General features: G+C 40.1%; 1 protein-coding gene across 1 annotated transcript; it reads right to left on the bottom strand.

Annotated features, from left to right (window-relative positions):
• Nucleotides 1-10,626: 10,626 nt before the first annotated feature.
• LOC144729057 (DDB1- and CUL4-associated factor 7-like) lies at nt 10,627-19,998 on the bottom strand. Its single transcript, XM_078608915.1, has 7 exons — nt 19,492-19,998; nt 17,440-17,592; nt 16,522-16,633; nt 16,092-16,210; nt 15,304-15,513; nt 14,872-14,989; nt 10,627-14,558 (listed from the first exon to the last, which is right to left on the bottom strand). Exons 1-7 carry the CDS (start codon nt 19,636-19,638, stop codon nt 14,386-14,388), a joined length of 1,032 nt encoding a protein of 343 aa, XP_078465041.1. The 5' UTR covers nt 19,639-19,998; the 3' UTR covers nt 10,627-14,385.
• Between the last annotated feature and the right edge of the window lie 1,309 nt (nt 19,999-21,307).

Raw genomic sequence — 21,307 nt, 5'->3', positions numbered from 1 at the left:
TTTTCCTTTAATATGTGGCACCCTAGGCCTAAACACATTGCAAGAGTTCACTTTTTATAGGAAAATAAGGTGGAAAAAATTGGGCCAAATTTGGCCAATAACGACATAGGTTACTATGTCGAATTTTATTTTTGTGGGTCGAAAATTTTAAGAGGAATTTCCTTTAATGTGGCACCCTAAGACTAAACACATTGCACGAGTTCCCATTTGATAGCAAAATAAGGTGGAAATAATTGGGCCAAATTTAGCCAAAACGACATAGGTTAGTATGTCGATTTTTATTTTTGTGGGTCGATAATTTTAAGTGGAATTTCCTAATTTCCTTTCATGTGGAATCCTAAGACTAAACACATTGCAAGAGTTCTCTTTTGATAGCAAAATAAGATGGAAAAAATTGGGCCAAATTTGGCCAATAACGACAAAGGTTACTATGTCGATTTTAATTTTGAGGATCGATAATTTTCACGTGGAATTTCCTATTTTCCTTTAATATGTGGCACCCTAGGCCTAAACACATTGCAAGAGTTCACTTTTTAAAGGAAAATAAGGTGGAAAAAATTGGGCCAAAATTGGCCAATAACGAAATGTGGAATTTCCGATTTTCCTTTAATGTGGCACCCTAAGACTAAACACATTGCACGAGTTCCCATTTGATAGCAAAATAAGGTGGAAATAATTGGGCCAAATTTGGCCAAAACAACATAGGTTAGTATGTCGATTTTTATTTTTGTGGGTCGAAAATTTCAAGTGAATTTCCTAATTTCCTTTAATATGTGGCACCCTAGGCCTAAACACATTGCACGAGTTCCCATTTGATAGCAAAATAAGTTGGAAAATATTGGGCCAAATTTGGCCAAAACGACATAGGTTAGTATGTCGATTTTTATTTTGAGGATCGAAAATTTTCACGTGGAATTTCCTATTTCCCTTTAATATGTGGCACCCTAGGCCTAAACACATTGCAAGAGTTCACTTTTTATAGGAAAATAAGGTGCAAAAAATCGGGCCAAATTTGGCCAATAACGACAAAGGTTAGTATGTCGATTTTTATTTTTGTGGGTCGAAAATTTGAAGTGGAATTTCCAAATGTCCTTTAATGTGGCACCCTAAGACTAAAAACATTGCAATAGTTCACTTTTGGTAGCAAAATAAGGTGGAAAAGTGGGCCAAATTTGGCCAATAACGACATAGATTAGTATGTCGAATTTTATTTTTGTGGGTCGAAAATGTTAAGTGGAATTTCCTAATTTTCTTTAATGTGGAACCCTAAGACTAAACACATTGCAAGAGTTAACTTTTTATAGGAAAATAAGGTGGAAAAAATTGGGCCAAATTTGGCCAAGAACGACACAGGTTAGTATGTCGAATTTTATTTTTTGGGTCGAAAATTTTAATGGAATTTCCTTTAATGTGGCACCCTAAGACTAACCACATTGCACGAGTTCCCATTTGATAGCAAAATAAGGTGGAAAATATTGGGCCAAATTTGACCAAAACGACATAGGTTAGTATGTCGATTTTATTTTGTGGATCGAAAATTTTCATGTGGAATTTCCTATTTTCCTTTCATATGTGGCACCCTAGGCCTAAACACATTGCAAGAGTTCACTTTTTATAGGAAAATAAGGTAGAAAAAATTGGGCCAAATTTGGCCAATAACGACATAGGTTAGTATGTCGATTTTTATTTTGAGGATCGAAAATTTTAAGTGGAATTTCCTAATTTCCTTTAATATGTGGCACGCTAGGCCTAAACACATTGCAAGAGTTCACTTTTTATAGGAAAATAAGGTGCAAAAAATTGGGCCAAATTTGGCCAATAATGACATAGTATGTCGAATTTTATTTTTGTGGGTCGAAAATTTTCACGTGGAATTTCCTTTAATGTGGCACCCTAAGACTAAACACATTGCACGAGTTCCCATTTAATAGCAAAATAAGGTGGAAAATATTGGGCCAAATTTGGCCAAAACGACATAGGTTAGTATGTCGATTTTTATTTTGAGGATCGATAATTTTCAGGTGGAATTTCCTATTTTCCTTTAATATGTGGCACCCTAGGCCTCAACACATTGCAAGAGTTCACTTTTATAGGAAAATAAGGTGCAAAAAATTGGGCCAAATTTGGTCAATAATGACATAGGTTAGTATGTCGATTTTTATTTTTGTGGGTCGAAAATATTTTAAGTGGAATTTCCTAATTTCCTTTAATATGTGGCACCCTAGGCCTAAACACATTACAAGAGTTCACTTTTTATAGGAAAATAAGGTGCAAAAAATTGGGCCAAATTTGGCCAATAATGACATAGGTTAGTATGTCGATTTTTATTTTTGTGGGTCGAAAATTTTAAGTGGAATTTCCTATTTTCCTTTAATATGTGGCACCCTAGGCCTAAACACATTGCAAGAGTTCACTTTTTAAAGGAAAATAAGGTGGAAAAAATTGGGCCAAATTTGGCCAATAACGACATGTGGAATTTCCGATTTTCCTTTAATGTGGCACCCTAAGACTAAACACATTGCACGAGTTCCCATTTGATAGCAAAATAAGGTGGAAATAATTGGGCCAAATTTGGCCAAAACGACATAGGTTAGTATGTCGATTTTTATTTTTGTGGGTCGAAAATTTCACGTGAATTTCCTAATTTCCTTTAATATGTGGCACCCTAGACCTAAACACATTGCACGAGTTCCCATTTGATAGCAAAATAAGTTGGAAAATATTGGGCCAAATTTGGCCAAAACGACATAGGTTAGTATGTCGATTTTTATTTTGAGGATCGAAAATTTTCATGTGGAATTTCCTATTTCCCTTTAATATGTGGCACCCTAGGCCTAAACACATTGCAAGAGTTAACTTTTTATAGGAAAATAAGGTGCAAAAAATTGGGCCAAATTTGGCCAATAACGACCAAGGTTAGTATGTCGATTTTTATTTTTGTGGGTCGAAAATTTGAAGTGGAATTTCCAAATTTCCTTTAATGTGGCACCCTAAGACTAAACACATTGCAATAGTTCACTTTTGGTAGCAAAATAAGGTGGAAAAGTGGGCCAAATTTGGCCAATAACGACATAGATTAGTATGTCGAATTTTATTTTTGTGGGTCGAAAATGTTAAGTGGAATTTCCTAATTTTCTTTAATGTGGAACCCTAAGACTAAACACATAGCAAGAGTTAACTTTTTATAGGAAAATAAGGTGGAAAAAATTGGGCCAAATTTAGCCAAGAACGACTTTTTATTTTTTGGGTCGAAAATTTTAATGGAATTTCCTTTAATGTGGCACCCTAAGACTAACCACATTGCACGAGTTCCCATTTGATAGCAAAATAAGGTGGAAAATATTGGGCCAAATTTGACCAAAACGACATAGGTTATAGTATGTCGATTTTATTTTGTGGATCGAAAATTTTCACGTGGAATTTCCTATTTTCCTTTCATATGTGGCACCCTAGGCCTAAACACATTGCAAGAGTTCACTTTTTATAGGAAAATAAGGTAGAAAAAATTGGGCCAAATTTGGCCAATAACGACATAGGTTAGTATGTCGATTTTTATTTTGAGGATCGAAAATTTTAAGTGGAATATCCTATTTGCCTTTAATATGTGGCACCCTAGGCCTAAACACATTGCAAGAGTTCACTTTTTATAGGAAAATAAGGTGCAAAAAATTGGGCCAAATTTGGCCAATAATGACATAGGTTAGTATGTCGATTTTTATTTTTGTGGGTCGAAAATTTTAAGTGGAATTTCCTATTTTCCTTTAATATGTGGCACCCTAGGCCTAAACACATTGCAAGAGTTCACTTTTGATAGCAAAATAAGGTGGAAAATATTGGGCCAAATTTGGCCATTAACGACATGTGGAATTTCCGATTTTCCTTTAATGTGGCACCCTAAGACTAAACACATTGCACGAGTTCCCATTTGATAGCAAAATAAGGTGGAAATAATTGGGCCAAATTTGGCCAAAACGACATAGGTTAGTATGTCGATTTTTATTTTTGTGGGTCGAAAATTTCAAGTGAATTTCCTAATTTCCTTTAATATGTGGCACCCTAGGCCTAAACACATTGCACGAGTTCCCATTTGATAGCAAAATAAGGTGGAAAATATTGGGCCAAATTTGGCCAAAACGACAAAGGTTACTATGTCGATTTTAATTTTGAGGATCGATAATTTTCACGTGGAATTTCCTATTTTCCTTTAATATGTGGCACCCTAGGCCTCAACACATTGCAAGAGTTCACTTTTATAGGAAAATAAGGTGCAAAAAATTGGGCCAAATTTGGTCAATAATGACATAGGTTAGTATGTCGATTTGTATTTTTGTGGGTCGAAAATTTTAAGTGGAATTTCCTATTTTCCTTTAATATGTGGCACCCTAGGCCTAAACACATTGCAAGAGTTCACTTTTTATAGGAAAATAAGGTGGAAAAAATTGGGCCAAATTTGGCCAATAACGACATAGGTTACTATGTCGAATTTTATTTTTGTGGGTCGAAAATTTTAAGAGGAATTTCCTTTAATGTGGCACCCTAAGACTAAACACATTGCACGAGTTCCCATTTGATAGCAAAATAAGGTGGAAATAATTGGGCCAAATTTAGACAAAACGACATAGGTTAGTATGTCGATTTTTATTTTTGTGGGTCGATAATTTTAAGTGGAATTTCCTAATTTCCTTTCATGTGGAATCCTAAGACTAAACACATTGCAAGAGTTCTCTTTTGATAGCAAAATAAGATGGAAAAAATTGGGCCAAATTTGGCCAATAACGACAAAGGTTACTATGTCGATTTTAATTTTGAGGATCGATAATTTTCACGTGGAATTTCCTATTTTCCTTTAATATGTGGCACCCTAGGCCTCAACACATTGCAAGAGTTTACTTTTATGGGAAAATAAGGTGCAAAAAATTGGGCCAAATTTGGTCAATAATGACATAGGTTAGTATGTCGATTTTTATTTTTGTGGGTCGAAAATTTTAAGTGGAATTTCCTATTTTCCTTTAATATGTGGCACCCTAGGCCTAAACACATTGCAAGAGTTCACTTTTTAAAGGAAAATAAGGTGGAAAAAATTGGGCCAAAATTGGCCAATAACGAAATGTGGAATTTCCGATTTTCCTTTAATGTGGCACCCTAAGACTAAACACATTGCACGAGTTCCCATTTGATAGCAAAATAAGGTGGAAATAATTGGGCCAAATTTGGCCAAAACAACATAGGTTAGTATGTCGATTTTTTATTTTTGTGGGTCGAAAATTTCAAGTGAATTTCCTAATTTCCTTTAATATGTGGCACCCTAGGCCTAAACACATTGCACGAGTTCCCATTTGATAGCAAAATAAGTTGGAAAATATTGGGCCAAATTTGGCCAAAACGACATAGGTTAGTATGTCGAATTTTATTTTTGTGGGTCGAAAATTTTAAATGGAATTTCCTTTAATGTGGCACCCTAAGACTAAACACTTTGCACGAGTTCCCATTTGATAGCAAAATAAGGTGGAAAATATTGGGCCAAATTTGACCAAAACGACATAGGTTAGTATGTCGATTTTATTTTGTGGATCGAAAATTTTCATGTGGAATTTCCTATTTTCCTTTCATATGTGGCACCCTAGGCCTAAACACATTGCAAGAGTTCACTTTTTATAGGAAAATAAGGTAGAAAAAATTGGGCCAAATTTGGCCAATAACGACATAGGTTAGTATGTCGATTTTTATTTTGAGGATCGAAAATTTTAAGTGGAATATCCTATTTGCCTTTAATATGTGGCACCCTAGGCCTAAACACATTGCAAGAGTTCACTTTTTATAGGAAAATAAGGTGGAAAAAATTGGGCCAAAATTGGCCAATAACGACATGTGGAATTTCCGATTTTCCTTTAATGTGGCACCCTAAGACTAAACACATTGCACGAGTTCCCATTTGATAGCAAAATAAGGTGGAAATAATTGGGCCAAATTTGGCCAAAACGACATAGGTTAGTATGTCGATTTTTATTTTTGTGGGTCGAAAATTTCATGTGAATTTCCTAATTTCCTTTAATATGTGGCACCCTAGGCCTAAACACATTGCACGAGTTCCCATTTGATAGCAAAATAAGTTGGAAAATATTGGGCCAAATTTGGCCAAAACGACATAGGTTAGTATGTCGAATTTTATTTTTGTGGGTCGAAAATTTTAAATGGAATTTCCTTTAATGTGGCACCCTAAGACTAAACACTTTGCACGAGTTCCCATTTGATAGCAAAATAAGGTGGAAAATATTGGGCCAAATTTGACCAAAACGACATAGGTTAGTATGTCGATTTTATTTTGTGGATCGAAAATTTTCATGTGGAATTTCCTATTTTCCTTTCATATGTGGCACCCTAGGCCTAAACACATTGCAAGAGTTCACTTTTTATAGGAAAATAAGGTAGAAAAAATTGGGCCAAATTTGGCCAATTACGACATAGGTTAGTATGTCGATTTTTATTTTGAGGATCGAAAATTTTAAGTGGAATATCCTATTTGCCTATAATATGTGGCACCCTAGGCCTAAACACATTGCAAGAGTTCACTTTTTATAGGAAAATAAGGTGGAAAAAATTGGGCCAAAATTGGCCAATAACGACATGTGGAATTTCCGATTTTCCTTTAATGTGGCACCCTAAGCCTAAACACATTGCACGAGTTCCCATTTGATAGCAAAATAAGGTGGAAATAATTGGGCCAAATTTGGCCAAAACGACATAGGTTAGTATGTCGATTTTTATTTTTGTGGGTCGAAAATTTCATGTGAATTTCCTAATTTCCTTTAATATGTGGCACCCTAGGCCTAAACACATTGCACGAGTTCCCATTTGATAGCAAAATAAGTTGGAAAATATTGGGCCAAATTTGGCCAAAACGACATAGGTTAGTATGTCGATTTTTATTTTGAGGATCGAAAATTTTCACGTAGAATTTCCTATTTCCCTTTAATATGTGGCACCCTAGGCCTAAACACATTGCAAGAGTTCACTTTTTATAGGAAAATAAGGTGCAAAAAATCGGGCCAAATTTGGCCAATAACGACAAAGGTTAGTATGTCGATTTTTATTTTTGTGGGTCGAAAATTTGAAGTGGAATTTCCAAATTTCCTTTAATGTGGCACCCTAAGACTAAAAACATTGCAATAGTTCACTTTTGGTAGCAAAATAAGGTGGAAAAGTGGGCCAAATTTGGCCAAAACGACATAGGTTAGTATGTCGAATTTTATTTTTGTGGGTCGAAAATTTTAAATGGAATTTCCTTTAATGTGGCACCCTAAGACTAAACACTTTGCACGAGTTCCCATTTGATAGCAAAATAAGGTGGAAAATATTGGGCCAAATTTGACCAAAACGACATAGGTTAGTATGTCGATTTTATTTTGTGGATCGAAAATTTTCATGTGGAATTTCCTATTTTCCTTTCATATGTGGCACCCTAGGCCTAAACACATTGCAAGAGTTCACTTTTTATAGGAAAATAAGGTAGAAAAAATTGGGCCAAATTTGGCCAATAACGACATAGGTTAGTATGTCGATTTTTATTTTGAGGATCGAAAATTTTAAGTGGAATATCCTATTTGCCTTTAATATGTGGCACCCTAGGCCTAAACACATTGCAAGAGTTCACTTTTTATAGGAAAATAAGGTGGAAAAAATTGGGCCAAAATTGGCCAATAACGACATGTGGAATTACCGATTTTCCTTTAATGTGGCACCCTAAGACTAAACACATTGCACGAGTTCCCATTTGATAGCAAAATAAGGTGGAAATAATTGGGCCAAATTTGGCCAAAACGACATAGGTTAGTATGTCGATTTTTATTTTTGTGGGTCGAAAATTTCATGTGAATTTCCTAATTTCCTTTAATATGTGGCACCCTAGGCCTAAACACATTGCACGAGTTCCCATTTGATAGCAAAATAAGTTGGAAAATATTGAGCCAAATTTGGCCAAAACGACATAGGTTAGTATGTCGATTTTTATTTTTTGGGTCGAAAATTTTAACGTAGAATTTCCTATTTCCCTTTAATATGTGGCACCCTAGGCCTAAACACATTGCAAGAGTTCACTTTTTATAGGAAAATAAGGTGCAAAAAATCGGGCCAAATTTGGCCAATAACGACAAAGGTTAGTATGTCGATTTTTATTTTTGTGGGTCGAAAATTTGAAGTGGAATTTCCAAATTTCCTTTAATGTGGCACCCTAAGACTAAAAACATTGCAATAGTTCACTTTTGGTAGCAAAATAAGGTGGAAAAGTGGGCCAAATTTGGCCAATAACGACATAGATTAGTTTGTCGAATTTTATTTTTGTGGGTCGAAAATGTTAAGTGGAATTTCCTAATTTTCTTTAATGTGGAACCCTAAGACTAAACACATTGCAAGAGTTAACTTTTTATAGGAAAATAAGGTGGAAAAAATTGGGCCAAATTTGGCCAAGAACGACACAGGTTAGTATGTCGAATTTTATTTTTTGGGTCGAAAATTTTAATGGAATTTCCTTTAATGTGGCACCCTAAGACTAACCACATTGCACGAGTTCCCATTTGATAGCAAAATAAGGTGGAAAATATTGGGCCAAATTTGACCAAAACGACATAGGTTAGTATGTCGATTTTTATTTTGAGGATCGAAAATTTTAAGTGGAATTTCCTAATTTCCTTTAATATGTGGCACGCTAGGCCTAAACACATTGCAAGAGTTCACTTTTTATAGGAAAATAAGGTGCAAAAAATTGGGCCAAATTTGGCCAATAATGACATAGTATGTCGAATTTTATTTTTGTGGGTCGAAAATTTTCACGTGGAATTTCCTTTAATGTGGCACCCTAAGACTAAACACATTGCACGAGTTCCCATTTAATAGCAAAATAAGGTGGAAAATATTGGGCCAAATTTGGCCAAAACGACATAGGTTAGTATGTCGATTTTTATTTTGAGGATCGATAATTTTCAGGTGGAATTTCCTATTTTCCTTTAATATGTGGCACCCTAGGCCTCAACACATTGCAAGAGTTCACTTTTATAGGAAAATAAGGTGCAAAAAATTGGGCCAAATTTGGTCAATAATGACATAGGTTAGTATGTCGATTTTTATTTTTGTGGGTCGAAAATTTTAAGTGGAATTTCCTATTTTCCTTTAATATGTGGCACCCTAGGCCTAAACACATTGCAAGAGTTCACTTTTTAAAGGAAAATAAGGTGGAAAAAATTGGGCCAAATTTGGCCAATAACGACATGTGGAATTTCCGATTTTCCTTTAATGTGGCACCCTAAGACTAAACACATTGCACGAGTTCCCATTTGATAGCAAAATAAGGTGGAAATAATTGGGCCAAATTTGGCCAAAACGACATAGGTTAGTATGTCGATTTTTATTTTTGTGGGTCGAAAATTTCAAGTGAATTTCCTAATTTCCTTTAATATGTGGCACCCTAGGCCTAAACACATTGCACGAGTTCCCATTTGATAGCAAAATAAGTTGGAAAATATTGGGCCAAATTTGGCCAAAACGACATAGGTTAGTATGTCGATTTTTATTTTGAGGATCGAAAATTTTCACGTGGAATTTCCTATTTCCCTTTAATATGTGGCACCCTAGGCCTAAACACATTGCAAGAGTTCACTTTTTATAGGAAAATAAGGTGCAAAAAATTGGGCCAAATTTGGCCAATAACGACAAAGGTTAGTATGTCGATTTTTATTTTTGTGGGTCGAAAATTTGAAGTGGAATTTCCAAATTTCCTTTAATGTGGCACCCTAAGACTAAACACATTGCAATAGTTCACTTTTGGTAGCAAAATAAGGTGGAAAAGTGGGCCAAATTTGGCCAATAACGACATAGATTAGTATGTCGAATTTTATTTTTGTGGGTCGAAAATGTTAAGTGGAATTTCCTAATTTTCTTTAATGTGGAACCCTAAGACTAAACACATTGCAAGAGTTAACTTTTTATAGGAAAATAAGGTGGAAAAATTTGGGCCAAATTTGGCCAAGAACGACATAGGTTAGTATGTCGAATTTTATTTTTGTGGGTCGAAAATTTTAAATGGAATTTCCTTTAATGTGGCACCCTAAGACTAAACACATTGCACGAGTTCCCATTTGATAGCAAAATAAGGTGGCAAATATTGGGCCACATTTGGCCAAAACGACATAGGTTAGTATGTCGATTTTTATTTTGAGGATCGAAAATTTTCACGTGGAATTTCCTATTTTCCTTTCATATGTGGCACCCTAGGCCTAAACACATTGCAAGAGTTCACTTTTTATAGTAAAATGAGGTGCAAAAAATTGGGCCAAATTTGGCCAATAACGACATAGGTATGGCGATTTCTGTTTTTGCGGGTTGAAATTTTCACGTGGAATTTCTCAATTACCTATGCAGTAATACAAAGCACCCCAAGCCTAAACACACTGCAGTTCACTTTTAATTGAACTATAAGATACTGGTTCCTTTTAAAGCAGCATTAAATGAAGCAGAGCATGAGGAGATACACGAGGAGACACGTTGTCATCAGCCAGCTGAAAAAAAAACACTTTTATTTTCTGTTGAGATTTTTCATTCTTCCCACAAGGAAAAGTGACATCGCCAGACAAGAGCTTGATGAGTACTTCTTTTATTTTACAACAAAACCATCATACATTAAACAAATAACAAGTCTGACAAATCCATATAAGTGTAACACCACACAAGGATGTTTGCTACACAAAAACAATGTAAATATTTTAACAAGACAAAATCATTTCCCAAAATAATTTCATTAAAATGTCCATGTTTTCACGATAGGAACTACTGAAAACTTACAAGTGTACAATTCAAAAAGCATAAAAAATTACTCTACAATGCTATACTAACTTCATAAATGATGAGTGTGTAACATACTACAAACTTGAGCATAGATTTGGAACAAAGGCGTATAAGGCTGGTTATGCGAAGATTGCGTAAAACTTTTATTTTATTCTACCGCAGGTTGTAATAAAAAGTTGTAGATCCAAGCAGTGTCGCATCCTGCATGGCCACCAAACCACACTCAAAGATCAAATGACAACATGTTGTGTTCAAGTTTAGGGTCAAATTACAATGGCAATGTCATGTTCAAGTTTAGGGTTCCATGGCAAAGAAAATACCATGTTCAAGCTTCAGGTCAAATGAATATGAATATGCCATGTTCAAGTTTAGGGTGAAACAACACCGAGCATCTCATGTTAAAGTTTAGGGTCATCCAATTAATTAAAATGACATGTTAAAGTTTATGATTAAATAACATTGAACATGTCATGTTTAAGTTTAGTAAACTGCTGCCTTAACTTGGTGTCTTCATGCATTGTACAAAACAGCATCAACACAAACGATTATTTTATTTTTAGGACAAAAGTTGCCATCAAACTTTTGTTTGTACTTTCCTTTTAGATTTCAAAACAGATATACAATCCCAGGCCTTTGAAACAACTTCATGCTTGATAGAAATCACAGATTTTGATTAGATGGCCTCACCAAATGAAGAACTTGTGAATGCCTCAAGTCAAGCTACAATACAATTAAACCTTCACAACTAATAATATTTAGGAAAAACGGAGTGAAAAACAAGCTTCTTTGTTGTAATGCACAATACAAATGTCATGCATACATTACAAGCTTTATATAATTTCCGTGCTAAACCAGTTTGCTTGTTGTTATTCTGCAAAAACAAAACTGCATTCCCAATGCTTGAGGAAGCCCAATAACAAAATATTAATCACTTCAGGAATTATTCCTATATAACAAAGTTTTGCTTACAAAAATTACGATGAAGCTCGGTAAAATACTCAATGTAAAACGTAAACTGAAACCCTCTAAATATGCTAACTATTTAAAAATAGCTCACAATCAGCATTGCAGCACAAAGTGATTACGTTTTTTTTTGGAAATACATGAAAGCTCTGGTACACTATCAAACCTCAATGCATATCCTACAAGATTTAAAATATTACTACAGGACTACTATTTACAGTACAAAACAAACCATATACATATTACCAGTAGCTACAGTATATTGTAGATAAGACACTGCCGACTTTGACCTGACGTGAACAATGGCGACTCCTAAATGTTTTGGAAGCATTCTCAATGAACGATGCACGAACACACAGAATTAATGTGTGGGGTGGAACGGACACACCGGCGTACCAACACACATTTGACATTGCTTATTTTTTTGAAATCAACTACTTTCGAGTTGATGGCCCATTTTACATGCACACCCTAAACAAGTTGTCAAATATAAATTCGCAAGCTCCACTTTGCCGCAGATTTCCAAATTAATTTAAATCCACATGCACGTGCACCACGAGTGTGTCGAGTGGTTAAGATTAAACGAGAGTTGAAAGCTGGTCCTGAAGGCTGTAGTTGAGGAAAGGTTGTTCTAAATTATCAGCTTAGAGGACGAATGTTCATAACCGGTGCACAAAGACAATTATGCAAAATATCATTTTGGCATGCACTCCAACTCAAAATCAGTAAGACTGATTGCAAAGTCTAAGAACACCAATAAAGGTGTATTGATTGACATTTCTGAATGTAACATGGAAAATTATGTTGGTGGTATTCAAAACACAACAGTTATTTTCTAATGTATAGTACGAAGCAATATCATTTTTTTTAATCAGTGCAGATGCTGCTCACTGAACATGCGATCTTTCATGTGACCGACAGAAACTACACAACAAAAACTTAAGAGAACTGCATCCTACCCACTACCCAAGTATGTTTTCAGGTTTTACATTTTAGGTTTAACCAAGACACAACTTTAATAATTTTTATTGTGTTTTTAAATTCAAACATTTTTCTGACCAAAAGAAAGTTTGGCTTAATTTGTTTAAATTGAGAGGTGACAATATATGCAATGGTTCAAGCTATGCTGACACAGCACCCACCACCTTCCCAGATACAAAAGAATGTATTCACACACTACTAAGTACTATCAGTTCACAGAGTACGTCTGGATGGTCCCTAAGAATAAGGCCAGCTTGCACAAGACAGATTTAACCACTGTACACATCAGTTTCAATGTACCTCTTCCCTGCACTGTTGGACACATTTTAACAGACAACAGTGTTATTTTATAACTCAAGAAGATTGCAACTGAAACAAAGGAACTATCACCACCAACTGAAGACGACTCTCTTTTTAAAACCTAGAGCACGAAAGACGACAGTGCTGAATGCAAAGCCTTCATCATTGTAACCGCACAGTTCTGATACACACTTCAACCTACACTTTCACAAAGCTGCAATGCAACTCTACAATAGGTAAAGCCACCACAGCCGATCATTTATTGACTATCCAGTTTTACTGCATCAGCAAGATGGGAAAGACTCCTTAGTAGAACTGTTACCAGGGAGACAGGATTTGAAATGGATTTATAGGAAGGCATTGGCAATGTCTTTTTTGCAAGAAATCTGCCACCATTTAAGTGACCCACACTGCACATCAGCACCACATTTACAATGGGTCGGCTCATCAATGTGGCACTCATTTCGACCAAGTGTGTAGCATGACGATAATAAACTTTCACAATTACAGCAATTTAAGTAAAGAAAATGCTGAAATAAAAATCGCGGCAAATGAGCTGCAAGTTGTCCAGACCAAAATAATGGAAATAATAAAAATGCTTATCTCATAGCACTTTTAAAAACACAAGGCTTTGTTCCTCTGACAGTAATGACACTTGCATTTAATAATAATTAAAATAAGATTAAGCCGAATGTGGCAGTTCATACTTTTCAGGGTCAAGGTGTCAAACACAGTCCACATAATTAAATAAACAGGGTGATAAAATGCTATTTATATTAAATATGCCGTAATTATATGAACCCAGAAAGACTTGGCTGCCACCATTAGCTACTTTTCTCAACTTTTGGATTTCCTCATTTCTTAAAATTGAAAATAATTTCCCTAAATGAAATATCAATAGCTTCTAAACCATACAATTCATAGACCAGATGGCATTACCAATTCAAATGCTCCTGAAATTTTAAGAACGTCTGGGTGAAAACACCTTTGGGCATTGTCACACAATTGTGACCAGACTTCACACGGCGATAGTCACTGCAATCCATTAAACCACTGCCAAAACGTGCCGGAAGAAAATGCCACTAACCAAAATTCAATGCCTTCACAGTGTGATCAGCTCCTTGCTGCGTCACCATGAATAGCCCTCCTGTCCATCTCGATAAACACTACCAATGAACAGTCACACACTCACCCACCCACACCTCTACACCGCGCATAGTCAACACTTTTTCCCAAAACATTAGCCCCATGTACGCTGCAGCCATCAAACCTCCAACATCGCTCCACCTGCAGCACTGCAGCCTCCACTCAGACGCGCAGGATTTCCAGACAGTTGTTATAGCAGATGGCGATCCAGTCAGGCTGCGTGGAGGCCCATTGCACGTTATTTATCTCTCCCTCAGCCGTGTAGGCCAGGATGGGGTCCTCAATGGCACGGGGCATCTGCTGGATGTCCCAGATCAGCGCTTGGTGGTCATCAGCTGCAGCATGCACAGGGACGAAGATGACAAAGAACATCACTGTTATAATAAAAAATAAAAATTTGGCCACTTTTTCACATGCTTGTGTTGTATAAGTGGGTCCACCAAACAACTTTGGAGACCCGATGAGGTTCCCTACACCCTGAGGATCCCTCTGAGAATTCCTTGGCTAAATCGGAGGGCCCCTTAGATCTGAGGACAAAGACAAACTGCCCCATCTGTCGCCCCACCCTCTCGGTGGCCCTGGCCATATGCGGATGTTTGCGAGCATCTTATCAGTTGTGCAGGTGTGTGTGTGTTCGTGTGCACCTACCAGCTGTGCAGATGTGGCAAGAGGAGTGTGGGGCCCAGGCAATGCCGTTCACACATGCACGGTGGTTGTTCAGTCGTGCCACCGGTGTGCAGGGCACGCGCACGTCCAAAATGATGACCTACACGCACAGCACCAGGACACGCGCATGTTAATGACGACACTAACTGCACACTAACTGGAGTGAAAACAGATATTTACAATGCTTGACGTTGTTCAAAGGTTATGGTATTTTGGAATAGCATGAACATGCATGTGGAATGGTTGTACTAAACTCATATATAAAACAAGTGCCTTGTCGATACCGTTGAGATGCACATCATGGTGTGAAGTGACAAACATGCCCAGACAGGGACACACACACACTTCCCAAGTGACCCACAGTTCGGCTGCTACGAATATTTACACCCATGACCACAAACACGCGTGGAGCACCTCAAGGCCATCCATGGCCATGGTGGCCAGGTAGTTGGGGTCCTGCTTGTTCCAGCAGAGCCGCAGGAGAGGCCGGTGCTGCGGATCCTCATAGATGATGGTACTGTGCTCCAAGTGGCGCAGGTCGAACATGCGCACGGAGCCATCGGCGCCCACGGACGCGAACATATCGCGCCCACCACCTGCCCGGCTGAATGCGATGTCATACACCTGCACTCACGCAATGCCGAGCAATGTCTCGTTAACTTGCAGGTTTTTAAGGTCACTCATTTATACGATAGTGTTTTTTTTCAACATTGCAATCTGGTAAAATAATGCCAATGGTAGAAAACTAAATTATTTTTCAGGAGCATACAAAATGTAGGACACCCCTAGAAGTGGTCCTGTACCACTCAATGGTGGAATACAGGCATCATATTTTGTTATTGGAAGTGCCCTGGAATCTGTTAGGCAGGTAATGATTCACTCCCATCTATGGTACAATAAATCGCCACAATTGGAGGTAAACGATTCAGTATAAATGTGTCTTATTTTTATTATCTTGTTAGTACTGTCTGGATTGTTTTGTCTCATTATGACCATTAGGCTAAAGGTAATGCTTGCAAACAAGATGCATATATCTTGCATAAACTTTTAATCATACCTCACACAAATAATAAACCATTGCAATATTTTTTTATCATTATATGCTCTAAATTGCCATCGATTGTTGGGCACACTTTGCCAACTGCACCGCCATGCACTGGAATGACAGTGACTTTGGAGTCCCTTGTGAGGAGGGTGCAGACCTCTTTGTCGTGAGCGATGAGCTGCGTCTTCACATGGCCTGACACCAGGTTCACTCGACCTAGCACCTGGCCAGTCTCAAGCCCCCAGATGGTGCAAGTCGTGTCGATGCTGGATGTGCCTAAAAATAAAAGACAGCAACAGTGCACGATTATTAAATATGAGAAATTGCAGCTTAGAAACCTTTAAAAAAACACTTTTGGTGAATTCAGCATATGCCATAATTGAAAAATCACTTAACAGTATTCAATAACTGGGTCGTACACATTATTTGGGGTACTTGAAAAATCAGAAGACCATGCCATACTGTGCAACAGTTTACTCTGACAAGGACTTATTTCATTAGGTCCGAACAGTGACTTCAAGTAATATTTTTATACAACAAAGTACCATTGAGGTTTTGTATTTACAAATAAAAATGAATAACCATACCAAGAAGATTTGGATCGACTTCATTCCAGTCAAAGGACGTCAAGGGTGCACAGAAGTCCGAGTTCTTGTTGTTGTTGAGCAGACACTCCAGCCGAGTCTCTGAGTCGCTCACCTAGGAACAGAAGGCAGGTGGCGTGGCAACATTGGCAGCTAAAGACGTCATTGCTCATTCCCTCACGCGCTTGGCAGCACTTGAAAAAGATTGGCAAATTAAATTATGACCGCTGGTTAATGTGGCTTTATAAGTCAAATATTATATTTATAGTTCGCCATTAAGTTCACTCCACTGAGTTAAAGTTAAAAATGCTTAGTGTTAGAGATCATAGGTAGAGGGAAAAAAGTGTCTGGTGTGGGCTGGATGGCTGGCCTCGGTGAGAGACTGGAATGATTGAGTGTTTGGGCTGGACAAGCTACTGGGATGTGTGAGCCTCTAGGTTATGTAAATGGGCGGTCAGGATGAGTGATCGGTTAAGGTGTCAGCTGGTGTCTAAGCCAAGCAAGTGTCTATGCTCGAGTGTTCAACGTCCGAACTCAAATCAGTCCCGGAGTCCCATGGGAGTCAATGAATCATAGCCACCATCGCAAAAAAAACTGAATGGGATAGGTGACAGAGCAAGGATGATCTTGGTGGAGAGCCTCAAGACAGTCTATGGAAAGAACAGACCTCTGTTAATGAGATCGTATAAAACGAGACACATCACTCTTTCGGTGGAAGCACTTTAGAGAGACTGACAAGGATCTCAATGGAGACAATCAGTTAACAGACCTTGGTGGACATGACCTTCATGGATGAGACCTTACTGTGATGAGGCCAAGAAAGATGTTGGTGGATTAGACTTGATGACCGAGACTGAGAGACCTGTGTTTGTTAAAGGGACATCGGTGGATGGGACCTCTGTGCAGAAAACGACGCCTCACCCGCCACACACGCAGGTAGTCGCCGCTCGTTGCCACCAGATCCGGAAAGACGCCTTTGGTGTCGGGAATCCACATCACTTTTGTGGTGGGGTACGGGTGGTCGAAGGTGCTCTTGCACACAAACTCAGAGCTCTCTTCATCCAGCCCCACCACCTGCAAATTCATGCCCCTTCATGACTCAATATTTCTGTTATTTCTAAGAGTAAATACTACATGTGGACATTGTTATTTTGACAATAATGACCCTCATACGTGGAATAAAATTTCATCTCTTACGTAACAATTCCCTCGTCAGTTCTGTTAGACAAATGAGCATTTTTCTTGAACAATACTTTACACCTCATTTTACATATCATATTGGTAAATTATTACATTGTTGTTAAAACATAACACTGAATTGCTGTTTTACTTTGACTGCCTAATATATAAAGTTTAAGTTTGTTTCTCTACCGGTTAGAATTTCAACTCTGAAATTTGCCGCGTGTGTTTTTATACATTTGATCACATTTTACTATCTTAATTTTTTGTTATATTTGTAATGTGAGGCTGTGGCCCAAATTTAACTGTGGACTTGTCATTTGTTAATCCAGGTCAGCTCACAATACATGCTTACAATTGGATTCGTAAAAATGGCTTATGACAGCTCGTGTCTCGTTATTCGGCAACTCAATAAACGGAATTTCGCTAAAACGTTACTTGTAAGTTAGAGAAGGAATTAGATATACGTTGCATTAAATTTGCACTTACGGGATTTGGGGGGGGGGGGTGATTTATGGCAATGCATCAGTTTGTGGCAAGTACTGGACGGTATACATTTTTATTTTGCGACTTATCTTGAATCCAGTATTATTTTACCAAAAAATGATGGGTTTACCAGTGCATTTTTTATTTTAAAAGGTTTGCTGCATTCGGTATGATTTTATTATATCTTGGGGCCTTGCTTCATTCCATAGGAACGCATCTCGAATTCCGAACATCCCTCGATATACGAGCACAGATACGTTCCTGAAAAGTTGCTCGTAAAAAAACGAAATTCTGTTTATCGAACCCTAATTTCCCTTTGACTTACACAATACGTGATTTGTCACGTGGCAAAATGATTCCGACATACTTTGCAGGTGCGTATCTGTTCCGTTATGTCAAGGGATGTCAGTGTTCACATCAAGTCTCACGGCTCTTGGTATGCTTGTCATCTGTAACAAAAAAGAGCTTCATAGCTCATCGCATTTCTCCAGGATAAATATTCCGATTCTAAAATTCCACTCATGAGTGTGTGAGCATGTGGGTGGACACCAAAGAGCACCAATAGAAAGCCAATTAGAATAGATTTCGATTAATATCGTCGGATGTATTCGGTTCACGTGATCCGCGAATCGTTCCACTGGGCTCTCCCTTTAACAAGAGCGCGTTTCAGCGGGCGCTCACCTGGTTATCGATGACACCCGATGAAACCTGCGGTATTGCTTTTGCGAATTTGCTTTTGACTATCGGCGAGGGAGGTCGGTCATTCTCCTCGGCCCACACCGTAGTTTGGAAACTCTCTGCCCGTGTGTTCCTAGTCCCAGGCTCAAGAGTTTCCTTGTTACTCTGACCGACTGCCTCTCCGTGGACAGTTTGCCCACTGTTTCTGTACAGCATCTTGGCGCCCTCTAAATCCACATTTTATTGTGTTGCTAATGAGATTCGGAAGAACGAAACCTATACGGAGTTAGTCGGAGTGAGTAAACAATAGCTGCTGGGTGAAGACATGGGATGGCCAAACCAAGAAGGCCGACGAGCTAAACGATTTGGTTTTCACGCACAGACGGAGACTAAAGCGCAGGTTGCGATGAATCGGTGGTCGCAAATAAAATCGATCTCGCTCAGTCGCTAGGCTGCTCGACTGCCAAGCGGACGGTCGCATCTACAACCACCACCCATTCTCCCTCCCTCTCCGCACTTTACCAGCGCGGTGAAGTATGGTCAAACAAGCCGCGGGCCTTCATCCAGTCGCGATGAGTCGACGGCAAAATGATGACGATAACGAAGGGCGCCCCCCCCCACTCCACCCACCTGCACTTTGTTGTTGTACTCCTCCACGAAGCTGCCGAGCGCCAGGCGAAAGCGCTTGTCGGGCCTGACGCTCCAGTTCATGGCGTAGACCGTCCATGGCGCCTCGTACTTGTAGATCTCCTTCCTCTTGCCGTGCATGCTGCTCATGGTGGCGGCGGAGGAGGAGGAGGCGGAGGAGACGCGCGCGCCCTGCCGCTACTAGCTGCCGGGGGGCCCGGCCGTGCACGACGCCAACGCAGCGCGAGCGAGCGAGGATGACGGCGTTTTTCACGAGACGCACGGCGAACGTGTCTGGACAAAGGCGAGCTGTGGGGGTGGGTGGGGTGAGTGGGTGACAGACACAAAACAAAACAGAGAAGAAAGGAAAACCCCCTGCCCGGAGCGAGCGAGCGAACGCCACCAACACCGCCGCCTCGACCCCGCGGACTCGCTGCAAGTTCCCCCTAGGCCGCACTACATCCGGGTTACTGCAGCGCGCGGCGCGTCACAGGCCGTGGTCGCGGCCATCTTGCTAGGGGGAAGCTTTCCCTGGCGGCTTCAATGGAGGGGGAGGGAGGGGGGAGGCGAGGGGGTCGGGGGGGGGCGGGGGGGGCGCGAGGGGGGAGGGGAGGCGGGGGGGGGGCGAGGGGGACGGGGGTGGCGAGGGGGGCGGGGGGGGCGGGAGGGGGAGAGGAGTGCGGGAGGGGGAGAGGGGTGCGGGAGGGGGCGGGGGGAGCGAGGGGGGCGGAGGGGGGAGGGCTGCGGAGCGGGAAGGGACGGCGGGGGGGGCGGGGGGGGCGGGGGGGGCGGGGGGGGGGGCGAAGGAGGGCGGGGGGGGCGTGGGGGGCGAAGGAGGGCGGGGGGGTGCGAGGGAGGGGGGGTGCGAGGGAGGGGGCTGGCAAGGGAGGGGGTGAGGCGGGGAGAGCGAGTGGGGGCGGGGTGCCCGCGTTGTGAAGGCGGCGTCGCTGCTGAGTGACGCCGCGCGCTGCTGGGGCGCTCAGCCGGCCCCGGCCCAATATGGCGGAGTCGCTATCCCCTCGTGCGTCTGCCGACTACGGCCCTGACAATAACCCCGCAACACCACCAGCACCACCTCCACCACCCCGCACCACCAACCAGCACCACCACCCCGCACCACCAACCAGCACCACCACCCCGCACCACCACCATCACCAACCTCGTCCCTCGAAGTTACGCGATTCCCGATGGACTGCAAAGGTCACATTGACTACGGCGAACAAGGCTCGCGTCCCCTTGGAAAGGATCACTGTGGATTTTTTGTTAACTCCTTTGCCTATGTGATAATAAAGACATGGATGTTGGTTTGAAGTTTGATTACAGAAGTTGGGTTGGTAGTTGCAGTTTATTTTGTCCCTAAATGTGTTGCGGGTAATGGTATCGAGACTTCCCGCTCACTTAAAAGTTTTTATGAAAGTAGAATTATATCCTGTACACGGATCCAGTGCCTGTGTTGTGTAGGCGAATGTGTTAAGCATTTCCTTCTCATTCCAAAACTCCAACCTCAAGAATCCAGAATGGTTCACTCTATAAACGGTGAAGGGGCAGCCCCGCAATTGCTCGCTCACGCCACTGCTGTGGGAAGGTCTCCACTGTAAGAGGGTTACAGCCTAATATTTTATTTTTTATTCATTAAAATTTTTTACCTACGTGACTTTACCGAAAAAACCTAAGAATATGACCCCCAACATTTTGAAACACGTGTGAGTACCCACACTTTACCCTCCCCGGTGGTTGTGCCCGCCTACACTGCTGCTGGGTGGCAGAGCAGGGGGTGGGGGGCTGAGAAGCTACCTTCGTTGTGAGAGTGAAGCTGGAA

Source organism: Lampetra planeri, chromosome 31 (assembly GCF_965212315.1).
Source record: "Lampetra planeri chromosome 31, kcLamPlan1.2.h2, whole genome shotgun sequence".
Lineage (NCBI taxonomy): Eukaryota > Metazoa > Chordata > Hyperoartia > Petromyzontiformes > Petromyzontidae > Lampetra > Lampetra planeri.
Note: the sequence above shows the minus strand (reverse complement) of the source record. Positions and strands in the feature narration are given on the sequence as shown.

What these genes read in the sequence shown, in the direction of transcription:
- LOC144729057 (XM_078608915.1), bottom strand. Translation starts at nt 19,638, where the DNA reads ATGAGCAGCATGCACGGCAAGAGGAAGGAGATCTACAAGTACGAGGCG. An exon ending in ACTACCTGCGTGTGTGGCGG is followed by an intron (nt 16,634 to 17,439) that starts GTGAGGCGTCGT and finishes TTCTGTTCCTAG; the next exon opens with GTGAGCGACTCAGAGACTCG. An exon ending in TCATCGCTCACGACAAAGAG is followed by an intron (nt 15,514 to 16,091) that starts GTCTGCACCCTC and finishes GCGTGAGTGCAG; the next exon opens with GTGTATGACATCGCATTCAG.